Below are 24,711 nucleotides of genomic sequence, written 5' to 3'. Positions count from 1 at the left end.
TAAAAAAAAAACATCACAAACACCAAAAACTAGACACCCAACCCACAAAAAAAAAAAAAATATTAATAATAAATGTAATAATAAATCCGGATTTAGTAGTTGCAACAAAAGTTTGGTGGAAGTTTACACAAATGTATTATTAATTTGCACTAAAAAACAACATATGTGAGCTGCTTAGTACATTTTCCAAGATGTCTAGGGAAGGATGTATGCTTTGCAGAGTCAGAAAATGTGTCAAACTTAAAAAAAGCGGTTGTCTGGGAATTTTACATTGATGGCCTATCCTAAGGATAGATCATCAATATCTGATCGGTGGGGGTGCGAAACCCGACACCCAGCCAATCAGTTCTTTCCGCTGCTGACTGACGGAAGTGCTCAGTTGTGTGGCTGCAGAGCACAGCTCTGTCAAATGCATAGCTGCCGCTGTCCGATACTGCACATCCTCCCCCTATTGATATGAATAGGGGCAGATGTGCAGTACCCAATTGTGAACACCAAATAGTCGACAAAGCTCAGCGCCTCTGGATATCAAGGTCCCAGAGTCTGGAGGAAAAGTGGAGAGGTCACAATCCAAGCTGCTTGAGGTCTAGTGTGAAGTTTCCACAATCAGTGATAGCTGGGGAGCCATGTCATCTGCTGGTGTAGGTCCACTGTGTTTTATCAAGACCCAAGTCAGCGCAGCCGTCTACCAGGCAATGTTAGGGCACTTCATGCTTCCCTCTGCTGACAAGCTTTTTGGAGATGGAAATTTAATTCTCCAGCAGGACTTGGTACGTTTGGCAGTGTGGACAGGTATCAATTCCTGGTTTAAAAATAACAGTATCACTGTGCTTGATTGGCAGCAAACTCGCATGACCTTAACCCAATAGAGAATCTATGAGGTATTGTCAAGAGGAAGATGAGAGACACCAGAGCCAACAATGCAGACGAGCTGAAGGCTGCTATCAAAGCAACCTGGTCTTCCATAACCCCTCAGCAGTGCCACAGGCTGATCGCCTCCATGCCACGCTGCACTGATGCAGTAATTGATGCAAAAGGAGCCCCGACCAAGTATTGAGTGCATTTACTGAACATACATTTCAGTAGGCCAACTTTTCAGATTTTAAAATCATCTTTTCAAGCTGGTGTTATAAAGTATTCTAATTTACTGAGATAATGACCTTTGAGTTTTCATTGGCTGTAAGCCATAACCATCAACATTAACAGAAATAAACACTTGAAATAGATCACTCTGTTTGTAATGACTCTATAATATATGAATTTCACTTTTTGCATTGAAGAACTGAAATAAATTTACTTTTTGATGATATTCTAATTTTGTGAGAAGCACTTATTTTAGAGAAATAATTATCTATAAACATCATATTTAATGCAAATGACACTGTGCTAGATCTGAAGAGCGGTGATAGGGCGACATGCTATGCAGGAGGGAGAAGTGATCAGCCATAAATTGGAGCCCTTCAGCCAGGCTTCCTCCTTAATAGTGCTCATGGTACTTCAAACAATCTTAGACTTTCTTTTTTTTTCCTAATTATAGAGTTTTCAACTCGCTTTCATCAGTCATCCAGGCGAGTCACTAACAGAGCAAAGTGAATGCGGAGGGCGCTGTCATACCGGGATATATTAACCAGAGAGGCTGCGAATGAGGACAAAGATCTGCCATCAATTCAGCTCCACGGGTGAGAAAGTGACTGAAGTGAGCTCCGAGGGACGACATGTAGGTACCGCACCGGCCAACGTGACAGCAGAGGGAGAGGAGGCTTCATGGTCAGGTCATTCAAGGGTGTAGAACTACTTACTCCAGAAAGCCCCAGTAACGAGGGTATCTGTAGAGTTACATCTGCTCGACAGTGACTAATCCAACAGCGAAATGCCAACTCTGCCTGCACGCAATGGTCAGAGCAACCGGAGGTCACAGCTGCCAAAACACCTCTAGAAAACGGAGTTTGGTGGCTCCCATCCTGCCTGCGCGGAAACAAGACTCCAGGTTATGTATATTATAGGGGAGTAAAAGAATAGAGACTTCTGGAACCACTCCATGGACCAGCGGGCATTAGATTACATCTGATGGAGAAGACCATTTATAAGACCTGGAACCATTATCATTGTGCATCAGGTCATCTGTGTACAGTGGGGTAAGGGAAAAAAAAAAACAAAAAAAAAAACGGCTCTAAATGTCCACTCTGAGGGCCGTTCACATGAATGCCATTCAACAAAACATCGGATCGGACTCAAACCAAATGTTAGTCTATAGGGCCATGCAGCATGCTGGAGTAGGATCCGATATTCGACTCACTCAGCCATGCAACTCAACGAGTCCATGTAAAACAGACTGCACTCAGATGACATCTGAGTGCACTCCAATTTTCAAGGACTGACAGAATGGAGAAAATGGATTGGCCACACTCTCACTGGTGTGAGCCAAGCCTTAGAAGTTATACTCACACTTGGATGTCCCGCTACTTTAATTACTTCAGCTACAGCTTTCTTCACAGAATCGGGATCTCTGACATCGCACTGAATGGCATGGACCTATAGAAGACGGGAAAATTGTAACTGTCTTTCCTTGCATCGTTAAAGGGAACCTGTCACCCCCAAAATCGAAGGTGAGCAAAGCCCACCGGCATCAGGGGCTTATCTACAGCATTCTGGAATGCTGTAGATAAGCCCCCGATGTATCCTGAAAGATGAGAAAAAGAGGTTAGATTATACTCACCCAGGGGCGGTCCCACTGAAGTCCGATCCGATGGGTGTCGCGGTCCAAGGCCTCCCATCTTCTTACGGTGACGTCCTCTTCTTGTCTTCACGCTGCGGCTCCGGTGCAGGCGTACTTTGTCTGTCCTGTTGAGGGCAGTGCAAAGTTCTGCAGTGCGCAGGCGCCGGGAAAGGTCAGAGAGGCCAAGAGCCTGCGTACTGCAGTACTTTGCTCTGCCCTCAACAGGACAGACAAAGTAGGCCTGCGCCGGAGCCGCAGCGTGAAGACAAGAAGAGGACGTCATCGTAAGAAGATGGGAGGCCTTGGACCGCGACACCCATCGTACCGGACCGCAGCGTGAAGACAAGAAGAGGACGTCATCGTAAGAAGATGGGAGGCCCCGATACGGACCGCGACGCCCATCGGATCGGACCGCCCAGGTGAGTATAATCTAACCTCTTTTTCTCATCTTTCAGGATACATCAGGGGCTTATCTACAGTATTACAGAATGGGGGTGACAGATTCCCTTTAACCCAAGTTTTACCCACTGTGAACCTGGTTGATATAATAACATGTTCAGATGTAGCTGGACAGACATGTAAACACGCAAGTACAAAGGATTTGTTATCCAGCTGATAACATTTTTGGAAATATGTTGACAGTATGACAGTCACACATCAGTGCTCCTCTCCCACTTCCATTCTGACACTCCTAAAGTCCCCACATCTTGGACCCTGCGCACACAAACAGCAGTGACGACAGGAGCGGTGGGAAAGGGTGTCACTGAAGCTTTTTATTTTTAGAAAATAATTGAAAGGCAAAAAAAAAAAAATTACCTTGTTTCCCGTTTCCAATGTGATCTCAGCCGCAGTTGCTTTCAAAACATCCAATTTCCTAAAAATAAAATGAAAATAAAGTGGCAAAATGATCAATTTAAATCAAAGAAAGTGATTTTGGCCGAAGCAGTAAATTGATGGCTCCGGTGTAAAATAAAAGAATATACGGAGGGTTTAGTACAAGTCCTTCCATCTAGTGATGAGCGAGTATACTCGTTGCTCTGGTTTTCCTGAGCACGCTCGGGTGGTCTCGAGTATTTGTTAGTGTTCGGAGATTTAGTTTTTGTTGACGCAGCTGAATGTTTTACAGCTACTAGCCAGCCTGAGTACATGTTGGGGTTGCCTGGTTGCTAGGGAATCCTCACAGATGGCTAGTAGCTGTAAATCATGCAGCTGCGGTGATGAAAACTAAGTCTCCGAGCAGTCAAATACTCGGAGACCACCGGAGTGTGCTCTGGAAAACCCGAGCAACGAGTATACTCGCTCATCACTACTTCTATCTCTTCATATACAGTAAGTGTTCTTATTCCCTATACTATTATTATTCATACCACCACTTAGGGAAAAACTTCAAGTGCTCACACAATAAGCAACCTAATAACTATTTAAAGGGAACCTGTCTGCTGATTCATGCTGTCTAAAGCTCCATCAGAATTAAAAAAATTAAAATTACACAGTATGTGATTGACAGGTCTCTCCTGATGTAGATATAAGGGGGAGACCTGTCAATTAACTGGAGCGGTGTGAGGAGGAGCTGGCCAGGGGCGGCCCCAGAATAGTTTCAATGCCAGCCAGATCTTCTAACTATATTTTCTCTGAAACATCCCTGCAGTTTGGTAAAAATACATTTAAAACCTTTTAGACCATGTCTAACTATAAAGGCTCAGGTCCCACAACCGCATGTCAAGGCTAAGGTCCCACAACCGCATGTCAAGGCTAAGGTCCCACAACCGCATGTCAAGGCTAAGGTCCCACAACCGCATGTCAAGGCTAAGGTCCCACAACCGCATGTCAAGGCTAAGGTCCCACAACCGCACGTAAAGGCTAAGGTCCCACAACCGCACGTAAAGGCTAAGGTCCCACAACCGCACGTAAAGGCTCAGGTTCCCACAACCGCACGTAAAGGCTCAGGTTCCCACAACCGCACGTAAAGGCTCAGGTCCCACAACCGCATGTAAAGGCTCAGGTCCCACAACCGCATGTAAAGGCTAAGGTCCCACAACCGCATGTAAAGGCTAAGGTCCCACAACCGCATGTAAAGGCTCAGGTCCCACAACCGCATGTAAAGGCTAAGGTCCCACAACCGCATGTACAGGCTCAGGTCCCACAACCGCATGTACAGGCTCAGGTCCCGCAACCGCATGTAAAGGCTCAGGTCCCGCAACCGCATGTAAAGGCTCAGGTCCCCCAACCGCATGTTCTCCATGCAATAAAAATGTTCTGATTATGCTAATCAGACTCTGATCTGAGTGGGATCTGTTTTTCCTCGGATGTGGAGAATAAAACAAAAAAAAAAAAAAAAAAGTTTTTCCATTCAGTCAGTCTATGAATATTGAACCAAGCGTGGATGTCATCCGAGTGCATGGCTTAATTGAATAACATTGATCCGAGTGCGTTCCGATGTTTTGACAGATCGTACTCAGACCGAAACTTCGGTCGTTACCACGAGCCCCGAGGGTATGGTTCCAGAGCAGATAGTGCTGTAGTGACATGATATAAAAGGGTGAAAACTGTGGTAGCACCGATTACATTTATGGAAAAGCTCACCTGCTGGATATCACGCACTCTGCGCCCAGTCTGGACAGGGCAGTCGTCATCCCTTTCCCCAGGCCTGTTCCACCTCCTGTAATCAAGGCCACTTTCCCTTTGAATGTATCAGGCGGTAACATCACATTCTGCAGAGGGGGATAGAATTTGACTTGAGGGCCTTCTTTGCTCTCGCTTGATAAGACTGGTGATCCATGGCTGAATACCTGACAATATAAAATCATCACGTGATTAGTGCGGGAGGTCCATAGGATTCCCTGGTGGACATGGAAGAGGAGACTTAAAAACGTTCCACCATAAAGTGATTACTGTGTCCTAGACTAACACCAGGCTCGAGCGTGTGCCAGCTCATTGTCATTCCAAGAGATTTTTTTTATTTTTTATAAATCATTGTTTTTTTTGCCATTTTGCAGCATGAATTGCACTGCTCTACAAGAGAGCGGTATATTTTATATCACAATAGACTTCATCATACCACTTTTAGTCTGCTATTCCACCTGAATGCTAATAATTTCAGACTTTAATTCTAAAGTTACTTTTTGGTTTATCTGAAAAGGCAAAATAGACGTTACATCAAAAAAAAAAGTGTATTTATGTCCAAGTTTTACATGAACAATCAAGGAGAATGCCCACTAGAGCCAGAGTCTGCATCTCCAAGAAAAAAAAAAAACAAAAAAAACTTTCAAATGTTGGACATCAGGTGTGAAAACATGTTTATCAGTTCAGATCAGAAATAATTCTTCTTGTTCTGGCAGAAATGAGAACAAAATATTAAAATGCAGCCTATTGGGATATAACCACATACGGAGACTTTTGGAGAAATCGGCTTCATGATTTTGAATGTGTTCAATGTAAATCCCATTTAAAAATAAAAAAAAAAACAATTAAGACACCCCAAAACACTGATAATCAGGGTGTTCTAGTGGTGTTGGAAAATCATTGAAGTCGTGGATTTGGAGCCTCGAAAATATAGGATTGGGGACTTTGGATTACCGACTCCATAGTCCTGGTAAAGGAGGTATTCTAGTTACATAATTTTCAATGCCACCTTAGGACTCCACGCAGTCTACTTCATTTAGACGTCCATTTTTCACATATGGGTTCTATCCATATTTTTCACAGATAGCCTATAATGGGCACATGGTCTATGAGCTGTTTGTGTTCTCAGTTTTACATCGGAGTCACAGAACAAACTCACCCTCCTGATCTATGGGTCTATGAAAGTTATAGACAGCACAGAGATACCATCAGCATGCAATCCATGTTCTGTCCGTTTCTACCATTATGATAGAAGCTCTGCACTGAAGATAAAGACTAAAACACTGATGAAAAATCAGTATTTTTTGTGCATGAGTAAAATCACTGACGTCTGAATGAAGCCTTGTGTCTATACATGGTTTTTCTTGGTCGATCCAATATTTTACCGCTGCAATTCTTCTCTGTTATAGCGTGACCATCCCAAATGGTCTCTACTCTAATCTACGGTAGGTATTTTCTGCTGTAAATTCGGATATTTCAAATGTCCACACGTGTGGGGGCCAACGTATGCGGCTTACTACACAGGGAATGGGGCTTTGTTGTTGGCTACTACGCATGCTCATCCGGCCTGAGGAAGGAGCATACCCAACGCTGACCATAGAAAGAATGCATTTTTAAAAGAGGGAAACGTAAAAAGTTTAGATCAGCGAGACCCCCAACGACAGCTGAAACAATGCGACACAAGTGGTCCGCCAGACTTTTCTGTCCTTGTGTAGATGGGGCTGTTTGATGACTGGCTTCTGTAGGCTTCTAATCATCAGTCTTCAGCTAAGGTTGCATTAACGCATCCATGTGAATTTTACCATCCGGAAGAAACGGACCGACTTTCTCAGGTGCCATCCATCCTAGGTGCTTCTGGGGTTTTTTTCCCACTGAAGCAGAGTGGTCTGAACTTTTTTTTGACTTTTAATAATGGTTGAAAAACTGATGTACAAAGCAGATTTACATTCATTATATACAGGTCCCCAGAAAAATGGACAGAACATGGATGTGTGAATGTAGCCTTACCCAGAGTGTCCAATCTCCAAACCCTTCATTTTACAGAAATCGTCTGACCTCTCAAACGTCTTTTGAAAGTTCATCTGCTCAGAAAAGACACTATACCAAATGGCACATACAGAGAATGGAAAGCCAAGAGCAGATAATATTAGGCCATCATGGCACATATATACTAGAGACAGATTAAGGCGTAATAGCTCATATGGCATCGTCTCCGGCTGACATAAGTGACCGGTCAAAGATCTGCTGTATCCTTTACAAGAGCGGTATCCTCAGAGCTTGAGAGTTAAAAGCCATTACATGTTCTTTCTCCAAAATAAGGACACGACGTCAAGGCCGGAGCGAAAATTGCTCAGAAATGGAAGCACAGATGTCATCTTACAAGTTGAAGACATGTTAAAAAAAAAAAAAAAAAAAAACATCGAAGACATTCAGAGGTAAAGGTCACCAGTGTTATGTAGTAGAGCCATTTCAAGTGATATCTGGGTTAATTAAAAAAAATCTAATTAATAAAAGAAGAAGAAAAACATTAATTCACTGAAATTCAGTGCCATTAAAGACAAAAACTAGGTGCCATTCTTTAAGAAGTGCGATGATTTTCCTATAACGGGAGGGAGGGATAAAGATCCCATAGATGGCTTGTGTGCCTTTGTGATTCTTCGCACACCCATAGACTTATGGGAATATGTTATCCTCCGTGACTTGGATTGAAGGGAAAAAAAAAAAAAAGGTAATGTCTCAAATTTTTTTTTTTTTTTGAGGGCACATGGACATGTGAACAGTTGCACAGATTACAATGGGTATGTGGTCTATGAAAAACACGTGTACAGCTTGTATGTGAAGAACAGGCGTCTGATGAAGTCTCACCGGCACTTATCTCATGGGATCATGTGCGATATTTCTCTCTAAATAACATCACTACTGAACAGTCAATGTCTATAGGCTGAGGAGGACCAGCATGATATGGAGCACGGCACAGAAAAGGAGCCAAATCCCATCCACCTCGCACCGGCACAGGATGTCAACGGTGGACACAAGGCGGCACAGCAAGGTGAATTTCTGAACGGAGGCAATGAAGCCTTTAATTAAAATCTGACTTGTACCTTAAGGACATGTTTGTTAGTAATGTGATGTCCTTGTGATAAGTGCACGGTGAAATAACGCTGAGGCATCGGACACAGACGAATCAGGGCCCACAGCACGGCCCCCGCTCATCCCTGCAGATAACCCACCATTGTGTGCAAGAAACTCATTTACCAGCAATGCGAAATCACCGGTTACATGGAAGCAACGCTGGAAGTACGCTTTTATAGAACAACATCTTTGCATCTGCAATACTAATCTATATAAATATATGCAAATACACACCTATGCAACAATTTTAGGCACATGTAGAATAATAAATAAGTGTTAATTGTATTTAAAGTGATTAAAAAAAAAAAACGATAAAAAAAAAAAAACACTATCAAGTGATTGAACAAAAGGAGGAATCTACAGTGTGGGCCATTTATATAGATGCCCCTAAATATAATGGGAATGGTTGATGATATCAACTTCCTGTTTGTGGCACATTAGTAAATGGGAGGGGGAAACTTTTCAAGATGGGTGGTGACCATGGCGACCATTTTGGATCCAACTTTATTTTTTTCAATGGGAAGAGGGTCATGTGACATCAAATGTATTGAGACTTTCAGAAGAAAAACAATGGAGTGCTTGGTTTTAACGTAACTTTATTCTTTCATGAGTTATTTACAAATTTATGACCACTTATAAAATGGGTTCAAAGTGCTGCCCATTGTGTTGGATTGTCAATGCAACCCTCTTCTCCCACTCTTTACACACTGATAGCGACACCGCAGAAGAAATGCTAGCACAGGCTTCCAGTATCCGTTGTTTCACATGCTGCACATCTCGTATCTTCACAGCATAGACAATTGCCTTCAGGGGTGCAAAGATAGTGGGGGTCATTCTTCATCAATGGAAACCTCAATGCCACTGGATATCTGAAATTGCTACATGATGATGTGTTGCCCTCTTTATGCACTGAAGATGGCACGTTCCCTGAGTTTTTCCAGCAACATGGTGCACCACCACATTATGGGGGCGAACATTCCTACATGAAGTTTGCTGGAAAGTAAATCAGTCATCGTGGGCCAGTTGAATGGCCACCAAGGTCTCCCGATCTGACCCCCTTAGACTTTTATCTTTGAGGTCATCTGAAGGCAATTGTCTATGCTGTGAAGATACGAGATGTGCAGCATCTGAAACAACGGATACTGGAAGCCTGTGCTAGCATTTCTTCTGCGGTGTTGCTATCAGTGTGTAAAGAGTGGGAGAAGAGGGTTGCATTGACAATCCAACACAATGGGCAGCACTTTGAACACATTTTATAAGTGGTCATAAACTTGTAAATAACTCAGGAAAGAATAAAGTTACGTTAAAATCAAGCACACCATTGTTTTTCTTGTGAAATTGTCAATAAGTTTGATGTGTCACATGACCCTCTTCCCACTGAAAAAAAAAGTTGGATCCAAAATAGCTGACTTCAAAATGGCCACCACCCATCTTGAAAGTCCCCCCCACCTTCCATATACTAATGTGCCACAAACAGGAAGTTGATATCACCAACCATTCCCATTTTATTTAGGTGTATCCATATAAATGGCCCACCCTGTATATCAGATCAATATTTGATGTGAGCGCCTTTTGTCAAAATTACAATCAGTTCTCCTAGGTTATTTTACTTGCACACAGTTTTTGAAGGAACTCGGCAGGGAGATTGTTCCAAACATCCTGGAAAACTAACCACAGATTTTCAGTGGATGTCACTTGGGGGCCTGAGGGCTTGATGTGGCCAAGTGCTTAGTGCACCCACTCAGTTACCATCAGCCATGCCCCTTAATGTGACTGACAGCATTCACTTTGGAGCGCTAGCTGGTCTAACCCCCCCCAGCCCTGCACATACTGATACTGCAGGAGCCGAGAGCGGTGTCAGTGTGTCCCAGTGCATTCTCATCCCTCTTCTGTGTGTAGCCGCTGCTCTCTGCACATGGGATCACACGGCTGATGGTGACAGGCAATGGAGAGGCGATCATGCACACACTAAGGCTAAGGTCACAGGACCGTTTTCTCTCACCTGAGAAAATTGGTCCGAATATGTTAATCACACCGATTGTCCCAGATGTGGAGAATACAAATATATATTTTATCACTAATCACTGCTACAAAAAGTAAAAGGGAACACTAAAATATCACATCCTAGATATCACTGAATGAACAATAAACATAAAAATTATGAATGTAAACCAGAATTAATATCCCATGGAGGTCTGGATTTGGAATGATGATCAAAATCAAATTACAGACTAATCTACAGTAACTTCAGATGAAATGACTCAAGACAATGACATGATGCTCAGTAGTGTTTGTGGCCTCCACGTGCCTGTATGACCTCCCTACAATGCCTGGGCATGCTCCTGATGAGGCGGCAGATGTTCTCCTGAGGGATCTCCTGCCAGACCCAAGTTAAAGCATCCCCCAACTCCTGGACAATCTGTGGTGGCATTGGTGGATGGAATGAGACACGATGTCCCAAATTGGATTCAGGTATGGGAAACGGGCTCACTGCCTTCATCATCCAGGAACTCCTGACACACCAACCACATGAGGCCTAGCATTGTCATGCATCAGAAGGAACCCAGAGTTCACTGCATCTGGTCTCACCATGGGTCTGAGCTCATCCCGTTACCTAATGGCAGTCAGGCTACCTCTGGCGAGCACATGGAGGGCTGTGGGGCTTCACAAAGAAATGCCTCCCCACACCATTACTAAGCCACTACCAAACCGGTCATGCCAAAGGATGTTGCAGGCAGCAGAACATTCTCCACAGCGTATCCAGACTTTCACATGTGCTCAGCGTGAACCTACTCTCACCCGTGAAGAGAACAGGCACAAATGCCGAATCTGTTAGTCTTGTGTTCTCTGGCAAATGCCAATCGCCCTGCACAGTGTTGGGTTGTAAACAGCCACTTGTGGATGTCGAGCCTTCATACCACCCTCATGGAGTCTGTTTTTGACAGTTTGAGCAGACACAAATGTTAGTGGCCTGCTGGAGGTCATTTTGCAGGGCTCTGGCACTGTTCCTTCTGTTTCTCCTCACACAAAGGAGAGGTAGCGGTCCTATTGCCTAGTTGTTAGCCTCCTATGGCCCTCTCCATATCTTCCGGTATCTGCTCCATGCTCTGGACACTGTGCTGACAGACACAGCCATCCTTCTTGCAACAGCTCGCATTGATGTGCCATCCTGGATGAGCTGCTCTTCCTTGAGCCACTTGTGTGTGTTGTAGACACCGCCTCATGCTACTGTACAGTACCTCTAAGGAGAGCAATGACAAAATGCAAAAGTGACCAAAAACAGCCAAAAAGGATGGGAACAGAGAAATGGTCTGTGGTCACCCATTGCAGAACCACTCCTCTATAGGGGTTGTCTTGCTAATTGCCTATTATTTCTACCTGTTGTCTGCTCCATTTGCACAACAGCAGGAAAAATGCATCTTTTTTAACACTGTGAACGCTGTCATTCACCATAAGGAAGGGGGTGGAGGATGTTAATTGAGGAGGTGGAGTGGTGCACCTCATTTACTGGTTACATAAGTTTTTTATAATCTACAGTAACAGTATGATTTTTATTGGGGCCATGTCCTATATGAAGGTCTAAAGAGTTGAATTTCACCTTTTGGGGTGATACTAGCTGTTTGTTTTAGGTGACTTTCCTGTTGCAGAATAAATTTGTGCCAAAAAAAAAAAAAGTATATTAATATCAGACAATGTAAGTGAACTGGTCCATAAAAATACATAGAAAGCACATTTATGGCGTTCTAGTTTCATCCTTTTTTTCCCCCCACAAACTGCTAGGAAAAACTTCCATCATTTTTTGGGGACATATAAGAAAAACTGATGAAACTAAAAATGGTAAGAATGGACACTGGCCAAACTGATGAAAATCTGACCCAAAACACTAATCAAATATATGTCTGTTTTTGAAACCCATGTAACAGGCCACTTATTGAAGCGTTTTTCATCCAGAAACTGTGGCCCATTGCAGATTCTACAGCAAAAACGTGTATTGAGAAAAACTTACAACCAGTCGTATCTATAATGTTAAATAAGAATAATAAGGAAGAAACAATTTCCGCTCTGTAGTACAGGTGTACTGGATATTTTGGTTCCACTAGTAAATTCTACACAAGGTTAGATTTCTATAATACACAAGTGATGGAATGCTGCCACCTAGTGGATTTACATGGAAAATAAAATACAAGAACCATTGATAGGGCCACTGAACCAGCACAAAAGATGCAATGGGATGGTTAGTTCTCTTCTTGAAAAGTATGGGCTAGATATATATTTGTGTGTGCGTGCGTGCGTGCGTGCGTGCGTGTGTATGTATGTATATATATATATATATATATATATATATATATATAAATCACAGTGAAAATGGTGATCTGATAGCTGCTACTCTGCAGGCACCACTATCTTGCTACAGAAAGAAAAAATATTGCCTCCACCAAGATGGCGCCGCCGGTGCCTGCACAGTAGTATCTATCAGATGGCCAGCGGCACCATCATGCTAGGTAAAAAATAAAAATAAAATTATATAGTCTCCAATATAATGGCGCCAGTGCAGTAGTAGCTATTGGCCATCCAATAGATGCTACTGTGCAGGCGGCGCCAACTTGGAAGAGTCAATTTTTTTTTTCTTTCTCTAGGAAGATGGCATCGCCAGCACCTGTACAGTAGCAGCTATCGGATCGCTGGTAGCTGCTACTGCGCATGCGGCATCATTTTCAGTCTGATTTTTTTATTTTTTATTTATATATACACCATCAAAATCAATAATTAAATATGCATTATAGATGCGATCATGCTGCAGTACTGGCGCCTGCATACAGAAGGTGATTTTTATTTATTTTTTTTAAATATATACAATATTCATTATGTAATCTAGGGGGCAGGTCAGTGAGGGATCAGTGACCTGTCAGCAGGCTGCATTATGAATACCTATCAGAGCACCACATGGAGACCCCCACAGGCCGCCCCGGGGCACGAGCATATCATTAACTCAAAACTAAAAATAAAGATTAACCCCTTTCTGACATTAGACGTACTATCCCGTTGAGGTGGGGTGGGCCCGTATGACCACCGACGGGATAGTACGTCATATGCAATCCCTGTGAGCGCGGCCGAGTGTGAGCTGACTATCGCAGCTGACATCCGGCACTATGTGCCAGGAGCGGTCACGGACCGCCCCCGGCACACTGCGATCAAACATGATCACAGTGTTCCGGCGGTATAGGGAAGCATCGCGCAGGGAGGGGGCTCCCTGCGTGCTTCCCTGAGACCCCTGGAGATGAGATCGCGTTGCTCCGAGGGTCTCTTACCTCCTCCTCCCTGCATTAGGCCCGGATCCAAAATGGCCGCTGCATCCGGGTCCTGCAGGGAGGTGGCTTCACAGGCGCCGGGAAGCCTCCCTGCTGTGCATGTCAGATCGCTGACCTGACACAGTGCATAGCAAAGTGTCAGATCAGCGATCTTACACTATAACATGGTGCGCCCCACCCCCCTCCAATACTGAGCATTTCTGTGCTTGATCATCACTATTGATAACACCTCAACTGTTCAGAAGGAATCAGAGTGGGGTACTTTTAACTTATTTACAGATTGCCATAAGGCAAACAGACCCCAAATAGATTCTATGAGAATTATTAAAATTTAACTTTTATGCATCAACTTGATATAAATGACTAGCTATTGAACCCGTTCTACGCCCGGGTGATGAACATTTATATTGGTATACGGTCTCCATCCTGGTATGTGCTGCTTACATCCTGCACCCTAAGCTTTTTTTTCAGTAAATATATTTATTGAAATTTTAACCCCTTAAGCCCCGAGGGTGGTTTGCACGTTAATGACCAGGCCAATTTTTACAATTCTGACCACTGTCCCTTTATGAGGTTATAACTCTGGAACGCTTCAACGGATCTTGGCGATTCTGACATTGTTTTCTCGTGACATATTGTACTTCATGTTAGTGGTAAAATTTCTTCGATATAACTTGCGTTTATTTGTGAAAAAAACGAATATTTGGCGAAAATTTTGAAAATATCGCAATTTTCCAACTTTGAATTTTTATGCCCTTAAATCACAGACATATGTCACACAAAATACTTAATAAATAACATTTCCCACATGTCTACTTTACATCAGCACAATTTTGGAACCAAAATTTTTTTTTGTGACGGAGTTATAAGGGTTAAAAGTTGACCAGCAATTTCTCATTTTTACAACACCATTTTTTTTTAGGGACCACATCTCATTTGAAGTCATTTTGACGGGTCTATATGATAGAAAATACCCAAGTGTGACACCATTCTAAAAACTGCACCCCTCAAGGTACTCAAAACCACTTTCAAGAAGTTTATTAACCCTTCAGGTGTTTCACAGGAATTTTTGGAATGTTTAAATAAAAATGAACATTTAACTTTTTTTCACACAAAATTTATTTCAGCTCCAATTTGTTTTATTTTACCAAGGGTAACAGGAGAAAATAGACCCCAAAAGTTGTTGTACAATTTGTCCTGAGTACGCTGATACCCCATATGTGGGGGTAAACCACAGTTTGGGCGCATGGCAGAGCTTGGAAGCAAAGGAGCGCCATTTGACTTTTCAATGCAAAATTGACTGGAATTGAGATGGGACGCCATGTTGCATTTGGAGAGCCCCTGATGTGCCTAAACATTGAAACCCCTAACAAGTGACACCATTTTGGAAAGTAGACCCCCTAAGGAACTTATCTAGATGTGTGGTGAGCACTTTGACCCAACAAGTGCTTTACAGAAGTTTATAATGCAGAGCCGTAAAAATAAAAAATCATATTTTTTCACAAAAATGATCTTTTCACCCCCAATTTTTTATTTTCCCAAGGGTGAGAGAAGAAATTGGACCCCAAAAATTGTTGTGCAATTTGTCCTGAGTACGCTGATACCCCATATGTGGGTGTAAACCATTGTTTGGGCGCAGGGCAGAGCTTGGAAGCAAAGGAGCGCCATTTGACTTTTCAATGCAAAATTGACTGGAATTGAGATGGGACGCCATGTTGCATTTGGAGAGCCCCTGATGTGCCTAAACATTGAAACCCCTAACAAGTGACACCATTTTGGAAAGTAGACCCCCTAAGGAACTTATCTAGATGTGTGGTGAGCACTTTGACCCAACAAGTGCTTTACAGAAGTTTATAATGCAGAGCCGTAAAAATAAAAAATCATATTTTTTCACAAAAATGATCTTTTCACCCCCATTTTTTTATTTCCCCAAGGGTAAGAGAAGAAATTAGACCACAAAAGTTGTTGTGCAATTTGTCCTGAGTACGACGATACCCCATATGTGGGTGTAAACCATTGTTTGGGCGCATAGCAGAGCTCAGAAGGGAAGAAGCGCTATTTTACTTTTCAATCCAAAATTGACTGGAATTAAGATGGGATGCCATGTTGCGTTTGGAGAGCCCCTGATGTGCCTAAACATTAAACCCCCCCACAAGTGACACCATTTTGGAAAGTAGACCCCCTAAGGAACTTATCTAGATGTGTTTTGAGAGCTTTGAACCCCCAAGTGTTTCACTACAGTTTATAACGCAGAGCCGTGAAAATAATTTTTTTTTTTTTTTTTCACAAAAATGAAATTTAGCCCCCAGTTTTGTATTTTCACAAGGGTATCAGGATAAATTGGACCCTAAAAGTTGTTGTCCAATTTGTCCTGAGTACGCTGATACCCCCTATGTGGGGGGGAACCACTGTTTGGGCGCATGACAGAGCTCGGAAGGGAAGGAGCGCCATTTGGAATGCAGACTTAAATGGATTGGTCTGCAGGCGTCACGTTGCATTTGCAGAGCCCCTGATGTACCCAAACAGTACAAACCCCCCACAAGTGACCCCATATTGGAAACTAGACCCCCCAAGGAACTTATCTAGATGTGTTGTGAGAACTTTGAACCCCCAAGTGTTTCACTACAGTTTATAACGCAGAGCCGTGAAAATAAAAATTATTTTTTTTTTCACAAAAATGATTTTTTAGCCCCCAGTTTTGTATTTTCACAAGGGTATCAGGATAAATTGGACCCTAAAAGTTGTTGTCCAATTTGTCCTGAGTACGCTGATACCCCCTATGTGGGGGGGAACCACTGTTTGGGCGCATGACAGAGCTCGGAAGGGAAGGAGCGCCATTTGGAATGCAGACTTAAATGGATTGGTCTGCAGGCGTCACGTTGCATTTGCAGAGCCCCTGATGTACCCAAACAGTACAAACCCCCCACAAGTGACCCCATATTGGAAACTAGACCCCCCAAGGAACTTATCTAGATGTGTTGTGAGAACTTTGAACCCCCAAGTGTTTCATTACAGTTTATAACGCAGAGCCGTGAAAATAAAAATTATTTTTTTTTTCACAAAAATGATTTTTTAGCCCCCAGTTTTGTATTTTCACAAGGGTATCAGGATAAATTGGACCCTAAAAGTTGTTGTCCAATTTGTCCTGAGTACGCTGATACCCCCTATGTGGGGGGGGGACCACTGTTTGGGCGCATGACAGAGCTCGGAAGGGAAGGAGCGCCATTTGGAATGCAGACTTAAATGGATTGGTCTGCAGGCGTCACGTTGCATTTGCAGAGCCCCTGATGTACCCAAATAGTACAAACCCCCCACAAGTGACCCCATATTGGAAACTAGACCTCCCAAGGAACTTATCTAGATGTGTTGTGAGAACTTTGAACCCCCAAGTGTTTCACTACAGTTTACAACGCAGAGCCGTGAAAATAAAACATATTTTTTTTCCCACAAAAATGATTTTTAGCCCCCCAAATTTTTATTTTCCCAAGGATAACAAGAGAACTTGGACCCCAGAAGTTGTTGTTCAATTTGTCCCTAGTACGCTGATACCCCATATGTTGGGGTAAACCCCTTTTTGGACGCACGGGAGAGCTCGGAAGGGAAGGAGCACTGTTTTACTTTTTCAACGCAGAATTGGCTGGAATTGAGATTGGACGCCATGTCGCATTTGGAGAGCCCCTGATGTGCCTGAACAGTGGAAACTCCCCAATTCTACCTGAAACCCTACCCCTAACCTCACCCCTAACCGTTTACTGAACATTTTCTGACAGTCATAAGTGCCACGTATATAAGTGCCACGTATGTAAGTGCCACGTATGTAAGTGCCACGTATGTAAGTGCCACGTATGTAAGTGCCACGTATGTAAGTGCCACGTATATAAGTGCCACGTATATAAGTGCCACGTATATAAGTGCCACGTATATAAGTGCCACGTATATAAGTGCCACGTATATAAGTGCCACGTATTTAAGTGCCACGTATTTAAGTGCCACGTATTTAAGTGCCACGATATTTCAGTGCCACGTATTTCAGTGCCACGTATTTCAGGCACTGAAAAATACGTGGCACTTAAATACGTGGCACTTAAATACGTGGCACTTAAATACGTGGCACTTAAATACGTGGCACTTAAATACGTGGCACTTAAATACGTGGCACTTAAATACGTGGCACTTAAATACGTGGCACTTAAATACGTGGCACTTAAATACGTGGCACTTAAATACGTGGCACTTAAATACGTGGCACTTAAATACGTGGCACTTAAATACGTGGCACTTAAATACGTGGCACTTAAATACGTGGCACTTAAATACGTGGCACTTAAATACGTGGCACTTAAATACGTGGCACTTAAATACGTGGCACTTAAATACGTGGCACTTAAATACGTGGCACTTAAATACGTGGCACTTAAATACGTGGCACTTAAATACGTGGCACTTATATACGTGGCCACTGAAATATCGTGGCACTTATATACGTATATACGTATATAAACGTATATTTCAGTGCCACGTATTTCAGTGCCACGTATTTCAGGTTAGGGGTAGGGTTAGGGTTTTTTGTTTTTTTCTTGTTTTCTTGTGTTTTTCTATAAAAACGCATGCGTTTTACCGCGTTTACATGCATTTTTTTCACACACGCGTTTTTTTTAAAAAACGCATGCAGATAAAAACGCAAGTGTGAAACCAGACTAAAAGACGCTTTTTATAGCAAAAAAGTTTTTGCGTCTCCACATTTTGAGACCTATAATTTTTCCACATTTTGGTCCACAGAGTCATGTGAGGTCTTGTTTTTTGCGGGACGAGTTGACGTTTTTATTGGTAACATTTTCGGACACGTGACCATTTTTTATCACTTTTTATTCCGATTTTTGTGAGGCAGAATAACCAAAAACCAGCTATTCATGAATTTCTTTTGGGAGAGGCGTTTATACCGTTCTGCGCTTGGTAAAATTGATAAAGCAGTTTTATTCGTCGGGTCAGTACGATTACAGCGATACCTCATTTATATCATTTTTTTATGTTTTGACGCTTTTATACGATAAAAACTATTTTATAGAAAAAATAATTATTTTGGCATCGCTTTATTCTCAGGACTATAACTTTTTTATTTTTTTGCTGATGATGCTGTATGGCGGCTCGTTTTTTGCGGGACAAGATGACGTTTTCAGCGGTACCATGGTTATTTATATCCGTCTTTTTGATCGCGTGTTATTCCACTTTTTGTTCGGCGGTATGGTAATAAAGCGTTGTTTTTTGCCTCGTTTTTTTTTTTTTTTTTTTCTTACGGTGTTTACTGAAGGGGTTAACTAGTGGGCCAGTTTTATAGGTTGGGTCGTTACGGACGCGGCGATACTAAATATGTGTACTTTTATTGTTTTTGTTTGTTTTTTTTAGATAAAGAAATGTATTTATGGGAATATTTTTTTTTTTTATTATTATTTATTTAGGAATTTTTTTTTTTTTTTTTTACACGTGGAAATTTTTTTTTTTACTTTGTCCCAGGGGGGGACATTACAGATCGCTGATCTCACAGTGTGCACAGCACTCTGTGAGATCTCCGATCTCACTTACAGCCGTGCAGGCTGCAGCTTTCATCTGCAGCCTGCTCCGACCCGGAAGTGCTCCCTGCAGGACCCGGATACAGCCCCTCGGCCATTTTGGATCCGGGGCCTGCAGGGAGAAGACGTTCGGTACGAGGTGAGTACATCACCTTGTACCGATCGTCTCAGGGAAGCCCGCAGGGAGCCCCCTCCCTGCGCGATGCTTCCCTGTACCGCCGGTACACCGCGATCATGTTTGATCGCGGTGTGCCGGGGGTTAATGTGCCGGGGGCGGTCCGTGACCGCTCCTGGCACATAGTGCCGGATGTCAGCTGCGATATGCAGCCGACACCCGGCCGCGATCGGCCGCGCTCCCCCCCGTAAGCGCGGCCGATCGCGTATGACGTACTATACCGTCACCGGGAATTAAGGCCCACCCCACCTCGACGGTATAGTACGTCATACGGGATTAAGGGGTTAAACAGGAAAAACAATAAAAAGAATCATTACAATGTCCAGAGCTATACATTACGCCTCTGAGAACGCAGCACAAGTGTAGTGGAACAAGGACTCTGGCATATAAAGGGTACATGGTTCTCATCTTGAGAATCACCTCGGGACATGGACCTTATATACAGAATACTGAACCTGTAAGAAAAGCAATTGTAGAGATAGGAGAAAAGGAAAGAAAGAGAAAAAGAGAAAAAGAAAGGGGGGGAAGGGGAGAAAGGAGGGAGAGGGGAGGGGGGGTTAAGGGAGACCCAGCAATGTACACGCCCACGTATTGAGAATTATAAGTATGTACACAGCCAAGTCAGGAACCCTGTGCTCTCCTTGAAGGATGGCCACAGGAACCAGGTGCGTCCCTGGTGATATGCAGCATTACCATCACCTGCCACCAGCGACTCCAGACGATGTAATCTATCCATTTCAGCTATCCATTCCTCCGTGGAGGGGACCTCAGTGGACCTCCAATGTTGGGAAATAACTGCCCTGGCAGCTATTAGGCAAAATCTCAGGATCCCCTTTTTAACGGAAGCTATCGAACTGGGTATCAGGGACAGTAGGGCCATTTGGGGGAGGGCTCGTGGCGGACCCCAGTCATCAAGTGAAAGGCATCGAAAACTGAGTTCCAGAAGAGTTGCAGGGGACCACCAAACATGAAGCATAGAGCCCGTGGCGGAGCCACATCTCCAGCAGGCGTCCGAGATCTCTGGGTTAATCCTGTGGAGAAGGGTGGGACACCTATACCAGCGTGTCAGTAATTTATAATTCCTCTCCTGCGCCTGACTGGACATCGTCATCTTATGCTGCACCCTAATCTTGTCACGTGCTGCTACCATCTTGCGCCCCCTTCCTGTTATGTGCAGCTGCCATCCTGCGCCCTCATCCTGTTTTGTGCGCCTCCATCTTGTCATGTGCTACTCTCTTCCTGAGCCCTCATCCTGTCATGTGCTCCCATCCTGCACCCCAATCCTGTCATGTGGTGCTCCCAATCTGCACCCCCATTCTGTAATGTGCTGCACCCATCCTGCGCCCCCATCCTGTCATGCGCTGCTTACATCCTGCGCCCCCATCCTGTCATGTGCTGCTCCCATCCTGCGCCCCCATTCTGTCATGTGCTGCTCCCATCCCGCGCCCCATTCTGTCATGTGCTGCTCTCATCCATATGCCCCGTATGCTGCTCCATAAAGGTTGATGGCCCCCATAAGATGTTCCATAGCATAATATGCCCCGTATGCGGTGCGATTAAAAAATAAAAAAAATTACATACTCGCCTATCGTCGCTGGGCGCCGAGTGCCGGTGTCCTGAGCAGGCGGGGACACCAGCGCGCTTTAGGGGTCAGGTGCCGGAGTCACCGCTGGCTCAACCCCCCGGCACTTGCTATATTCACCTGTCCCCGTTCCACCGCCGCGCGCTGCTGTGTCTTCCGGGTCCTCTTGCTGTGACTGTTCAGAGGGCACGCACTAACCACGTCATTGCACCCTCTGACCTAAATGTCACAGGCAGAGGATGCGGAAGACAGAGCGGCAAGCAGTGGTGGAACGGGGACAGGTGAATATCGCATACTCACCCTCCTGGCATGTCCCTGCTTCTCCATCGGAGATCGCGGTATGCTTTCAGTGCTTACGCATACCGCGATCTCCTGGGGTGCGTCACTCTGTGGGGTCCAGACTGCTCAGGCGTTTGCGCAGTCTATAGAGGGGACGGACAGAGTGACGCTCCCAGCGGTATATTATAGATGTGCAATTTAAAACCACAATGTCTGTGTTGATCACTATATAGACTTTCTATTAGTCCTGAGCCATCATTTTAACAGTTCCTCCGTGGGTTCAAGATATGGCAATAGTATTGTTTTTTTAGTAATAGTAAATTTGTCTACTGGAAGACGTCTCCTGCTGGTTTTGATGATATGTTACTTGTATAATATACACAATCACTTTGAATAAAAATCCAGTCGGTGATGTGGAACTAAGGCCGGGGTCACGAGTGTAATGTGAGAAACTTGCATCAATACCCGGCACTCGGGACTGGGGCGTTCAGCTGCATGTATTTCTATGTAGCTGAACGCTGCGGTGCGAGCCGCCGGCGGCAGTATCGGGTATTGAGGTGTGACCCCGGCCTAACTGATATTATTCCCACTGACACTGAGTGCAAGTCCACTATTGAGTGCGGTGTTCTTGCATCAATGGTCAAAATATCCCATTATATGTTGTGGGATTAGCTGATCTAATTGCCCCCACTATCTCGGTTTCTCTTTATGGGGCGACTGTTAGATAGCCCTCAGGACTATTAGTAATGATTCATTATAATATCTCTTTGCATAGTGTGGCCGCAGATCACCACTTTTTGCATTTCATGAACCAACTACAGACAATTGCTTTTACAATATGTACCCAGCTCCAGTATGGCTCACACACACAGGCAGCGCTGTACAGCTGAAATAGTCATGGCGGCGCTGCTACTATGCACTTCCTAATAAAGCAGAGAAATCGGAGGCCCAATTTCCATATGTGCAGAGGTTGTCCCTCCTGCATGCATGGCAACACACGGCGGCTCCATGCCACAGTGAGGGCGCACTCACTATGGTCAGACTTCTTGGGAACCTGATGTCGACCCATGGGCAGCGTATCAGTCACTGGCTGTATGATCAGTCGGGTATGTGACTCAGAAAAGCCGCAGCCAAAAACACACTGCAAGAGCTCCCAGAGACGGAGCCGCGCAGGACACTGGTCAGACAGGCGGGTACACGGTGGCTTCTCACCGCCCGCTCCCCTCGAGTGACAGGTCTCTCCATACTTGTGCTGTGTAAAAGAAGAGGCAGTCAGGTACTGGCAGGGAGGAGCCGCTGGGACCCGGCTGTTTGTCCAGTCACTTTTCTCTCAGTATTTTTCATTACATCGCATTGCATGGTGTTCATCCTAACAGGAGTATTGCAGCCAGATGTGCGATCTGCGTAAAATGGAATATTTAAAGGGGCTGTACGGTCCAAATCGCTAAGTGTGCGGTCACTCCGAGTCACTGCAGACTTATTAATCCCCCCTTGCATGCATTGGGACTCACCGGTAACTGGCCCGGGACTGGACGGTATGCTCACTGGTATTGCACCCCATGTAGTGATGCCGCTGGCAGGTAGGCATGGCTAATGTGTGGCGCGAGGCCGCGGCCACTGCCCAGGAGTATGTGTAACGCATCTACACCGGCCGCTCAGAAACCAGCGGATCCCCGGTATGTACAGTGTGCGCTGGAGGGATTCGCAGGTCTGCAGTCACACACAGCAGCTGCAGACTGGTCGGTTTGGACCGGACAATTCCTATAACTGCCCCTCTAGACTTGTCTGCAGCAGTGTGGGATTATTGTGGGGGGAACGAGCCGCTCAGCTTTACTGCGGTGGTCCCGCACTACTCTGAAGTCTGAAGTTATTACCAGGTACATGTTACTGGGAATAATCCACAGAAGTACTCATCGTCTGCTAAGGTTTATGCGCCTTCTAGGAGAATTCCTGTATAAACATGATACATTGTCTTTTCTAATTAAAATTTGAAAAAAAAAGTCTTTTATAAAAATCAAAACTAAACTAAACCCACAAGTCCTCGTATGGCTACAAGTGTGCAGTATCTGGCCTGCTCTCGTAATGCGGCCACAGGGCAATGTTGCTTCATTGTCTCGCATTCCTCAGCTGCACGGACTCAGTCAGTGACACTTTGCCCTTTTTTCGCAATGTAACTTCACAGTCACAAAAACAACCTCGCCCTCATCAAAAATGGCCGCTTACTACAGCAAAACTATGCCGCCGCTAATTGGCTAAAGTGCGGTCACGTGAAAGGCCCGACCCGCAATGTGATTCCTTCGCAGACTTTATTTTTTGCCACCTTTCACAACCGTGCGCTGAGTGTGACAGTGCGCCAGCGACTCCGGACTCCGCGCTTACCCGGATGGCGCTCGGAGCAGCCCTCACACGCAGCACAGCTCGCCGCCCCGCAGCTGACACGAAAGCCGCCATCTTTCAATAGGGTAGAGGCTAAATCCAAGTGGCCTGAGGGATCTCAGCGCGTCATACCCATGTGACGGAATGATGTCACAGGAAGGGGCGGGGCCTCTTCTTCCGTAGAGCAGACACGAGGGTGGAGCCTCCCCCCGGTATGACACGCCCCCGGAAATTACGTCAGGCCCCATACCCAGGCTACTAGGCTAGTAGCATTTACCATTTACCCAGACACGAAGAAGCTGTGGGTGTCATGGCGGGATTTGGAGTGTTTGGGGGGTCACAGATCAGGTAAGTGGATGTTCATGCACGTGCCGGGGGTCTGCCTGGGGAAGGGGGTGATGCTTGAATGGGACTGTGTGCTGGCGGTCTGCCTGGGGAAGGGGGGTGCAGGTTGCATGGGAATAGATGCTGGGAGTCTGCCTGGGGAAGGGGGTGATGCTTGCATGGGACTGCGTTCCTGTGGGTCTGCATGGGGAAGGGGATGATGCATGGGACTGCGTGCTGGGGGTCTGCCTGGGGAAGGGCGATGATGCTTGCATGGGACTGCATGCAGGGGGTCTGCCTGGTGAGGGGGTGCAGGTTGCATGGGACTGCATGCTGGGGGTCTGCCTGGTGAGGGGGTGCAGGTTGCACGGGACTGCATGCTGGGGGCTGCCTGGTGAGGGGGTGCAGGTTGCATGGGACTGCATGCAGGGGGTCTGCCTGGTGAGGGGGTGCAGGTTGCATGGGACTGCATGCTGGGGGTCTGCCTGGTGAGGGGGTGCAGGTTGCATGGGACTGCATGCAGGGGGTCTGCCTGGTGAGGGGGTGCAGGTTGCATGGGACTGCATGCTGGGGGTCTGCCTGGTGAGGGGGTGCAGGTTGCACGGGACTGCATGCTGGGGGCTGCCTGT

The 24,711-nt window shown here is 45.1% G+C and overlaps 1 protein-coding gene across 1 annotated transcript in view; it reads right to left on the bottom strand.

Annotated features, from left to right (window-relative positions):
- The window catches only part of DECR1 (2,4-dienoyl-CoA reductase 1), a 49,115-nt gene extending 25,201 nt beyond the window's left edge, over positions 1-23,914 (bottom strand). Inside the window, exons 1-4 of the mRNA XM_077270805.1 lie at positions 23,762-23,914; positions 5,300-5,505; positions 3,533-3,590; positions 2,446-2,532 (exon numbers count right to left, since the gene is read on the bottom strand). Coding sequence (XP_077126920.1) covers positions 2,446-2,532; positions 3,533-3,590; positions 5,300-5,505; positions 23,762-23,833 — 423 coding nt within the window. The 5' untranslated portion in view covers positions 23,834-23,914. The remainder of the gene's footprint in view (positions 1-2,445; positions 2,533-3,532; positions 3,591-5,299; positions 5,506-23,761) is intronic.
- Positions 23,915-24,711: the final 797 nt, after the last annotated feature.

The sequence above is a fragment of the Ranitomeya variabilis genome, chromosome 6 (genome assembly GCF_051348905.1).
Source record: "Ranitomeya variabilis isolate aRanVar5 chromosome 6, aRanVar5.hap1, whole genome shotgun sequence".
Classification (NCBI taxonomy): Eukaryota; Metazoa; Chordata; class Amphibia; order Anura; family Dendrobatidae; genus Ranitomeya; species Ranitomeya variabilis.
The sequence above is the reverse complement of the archived record's forward strand: the minus strand, read 5'-3'. Positions and strand labels throughout refer to the sequence as shown.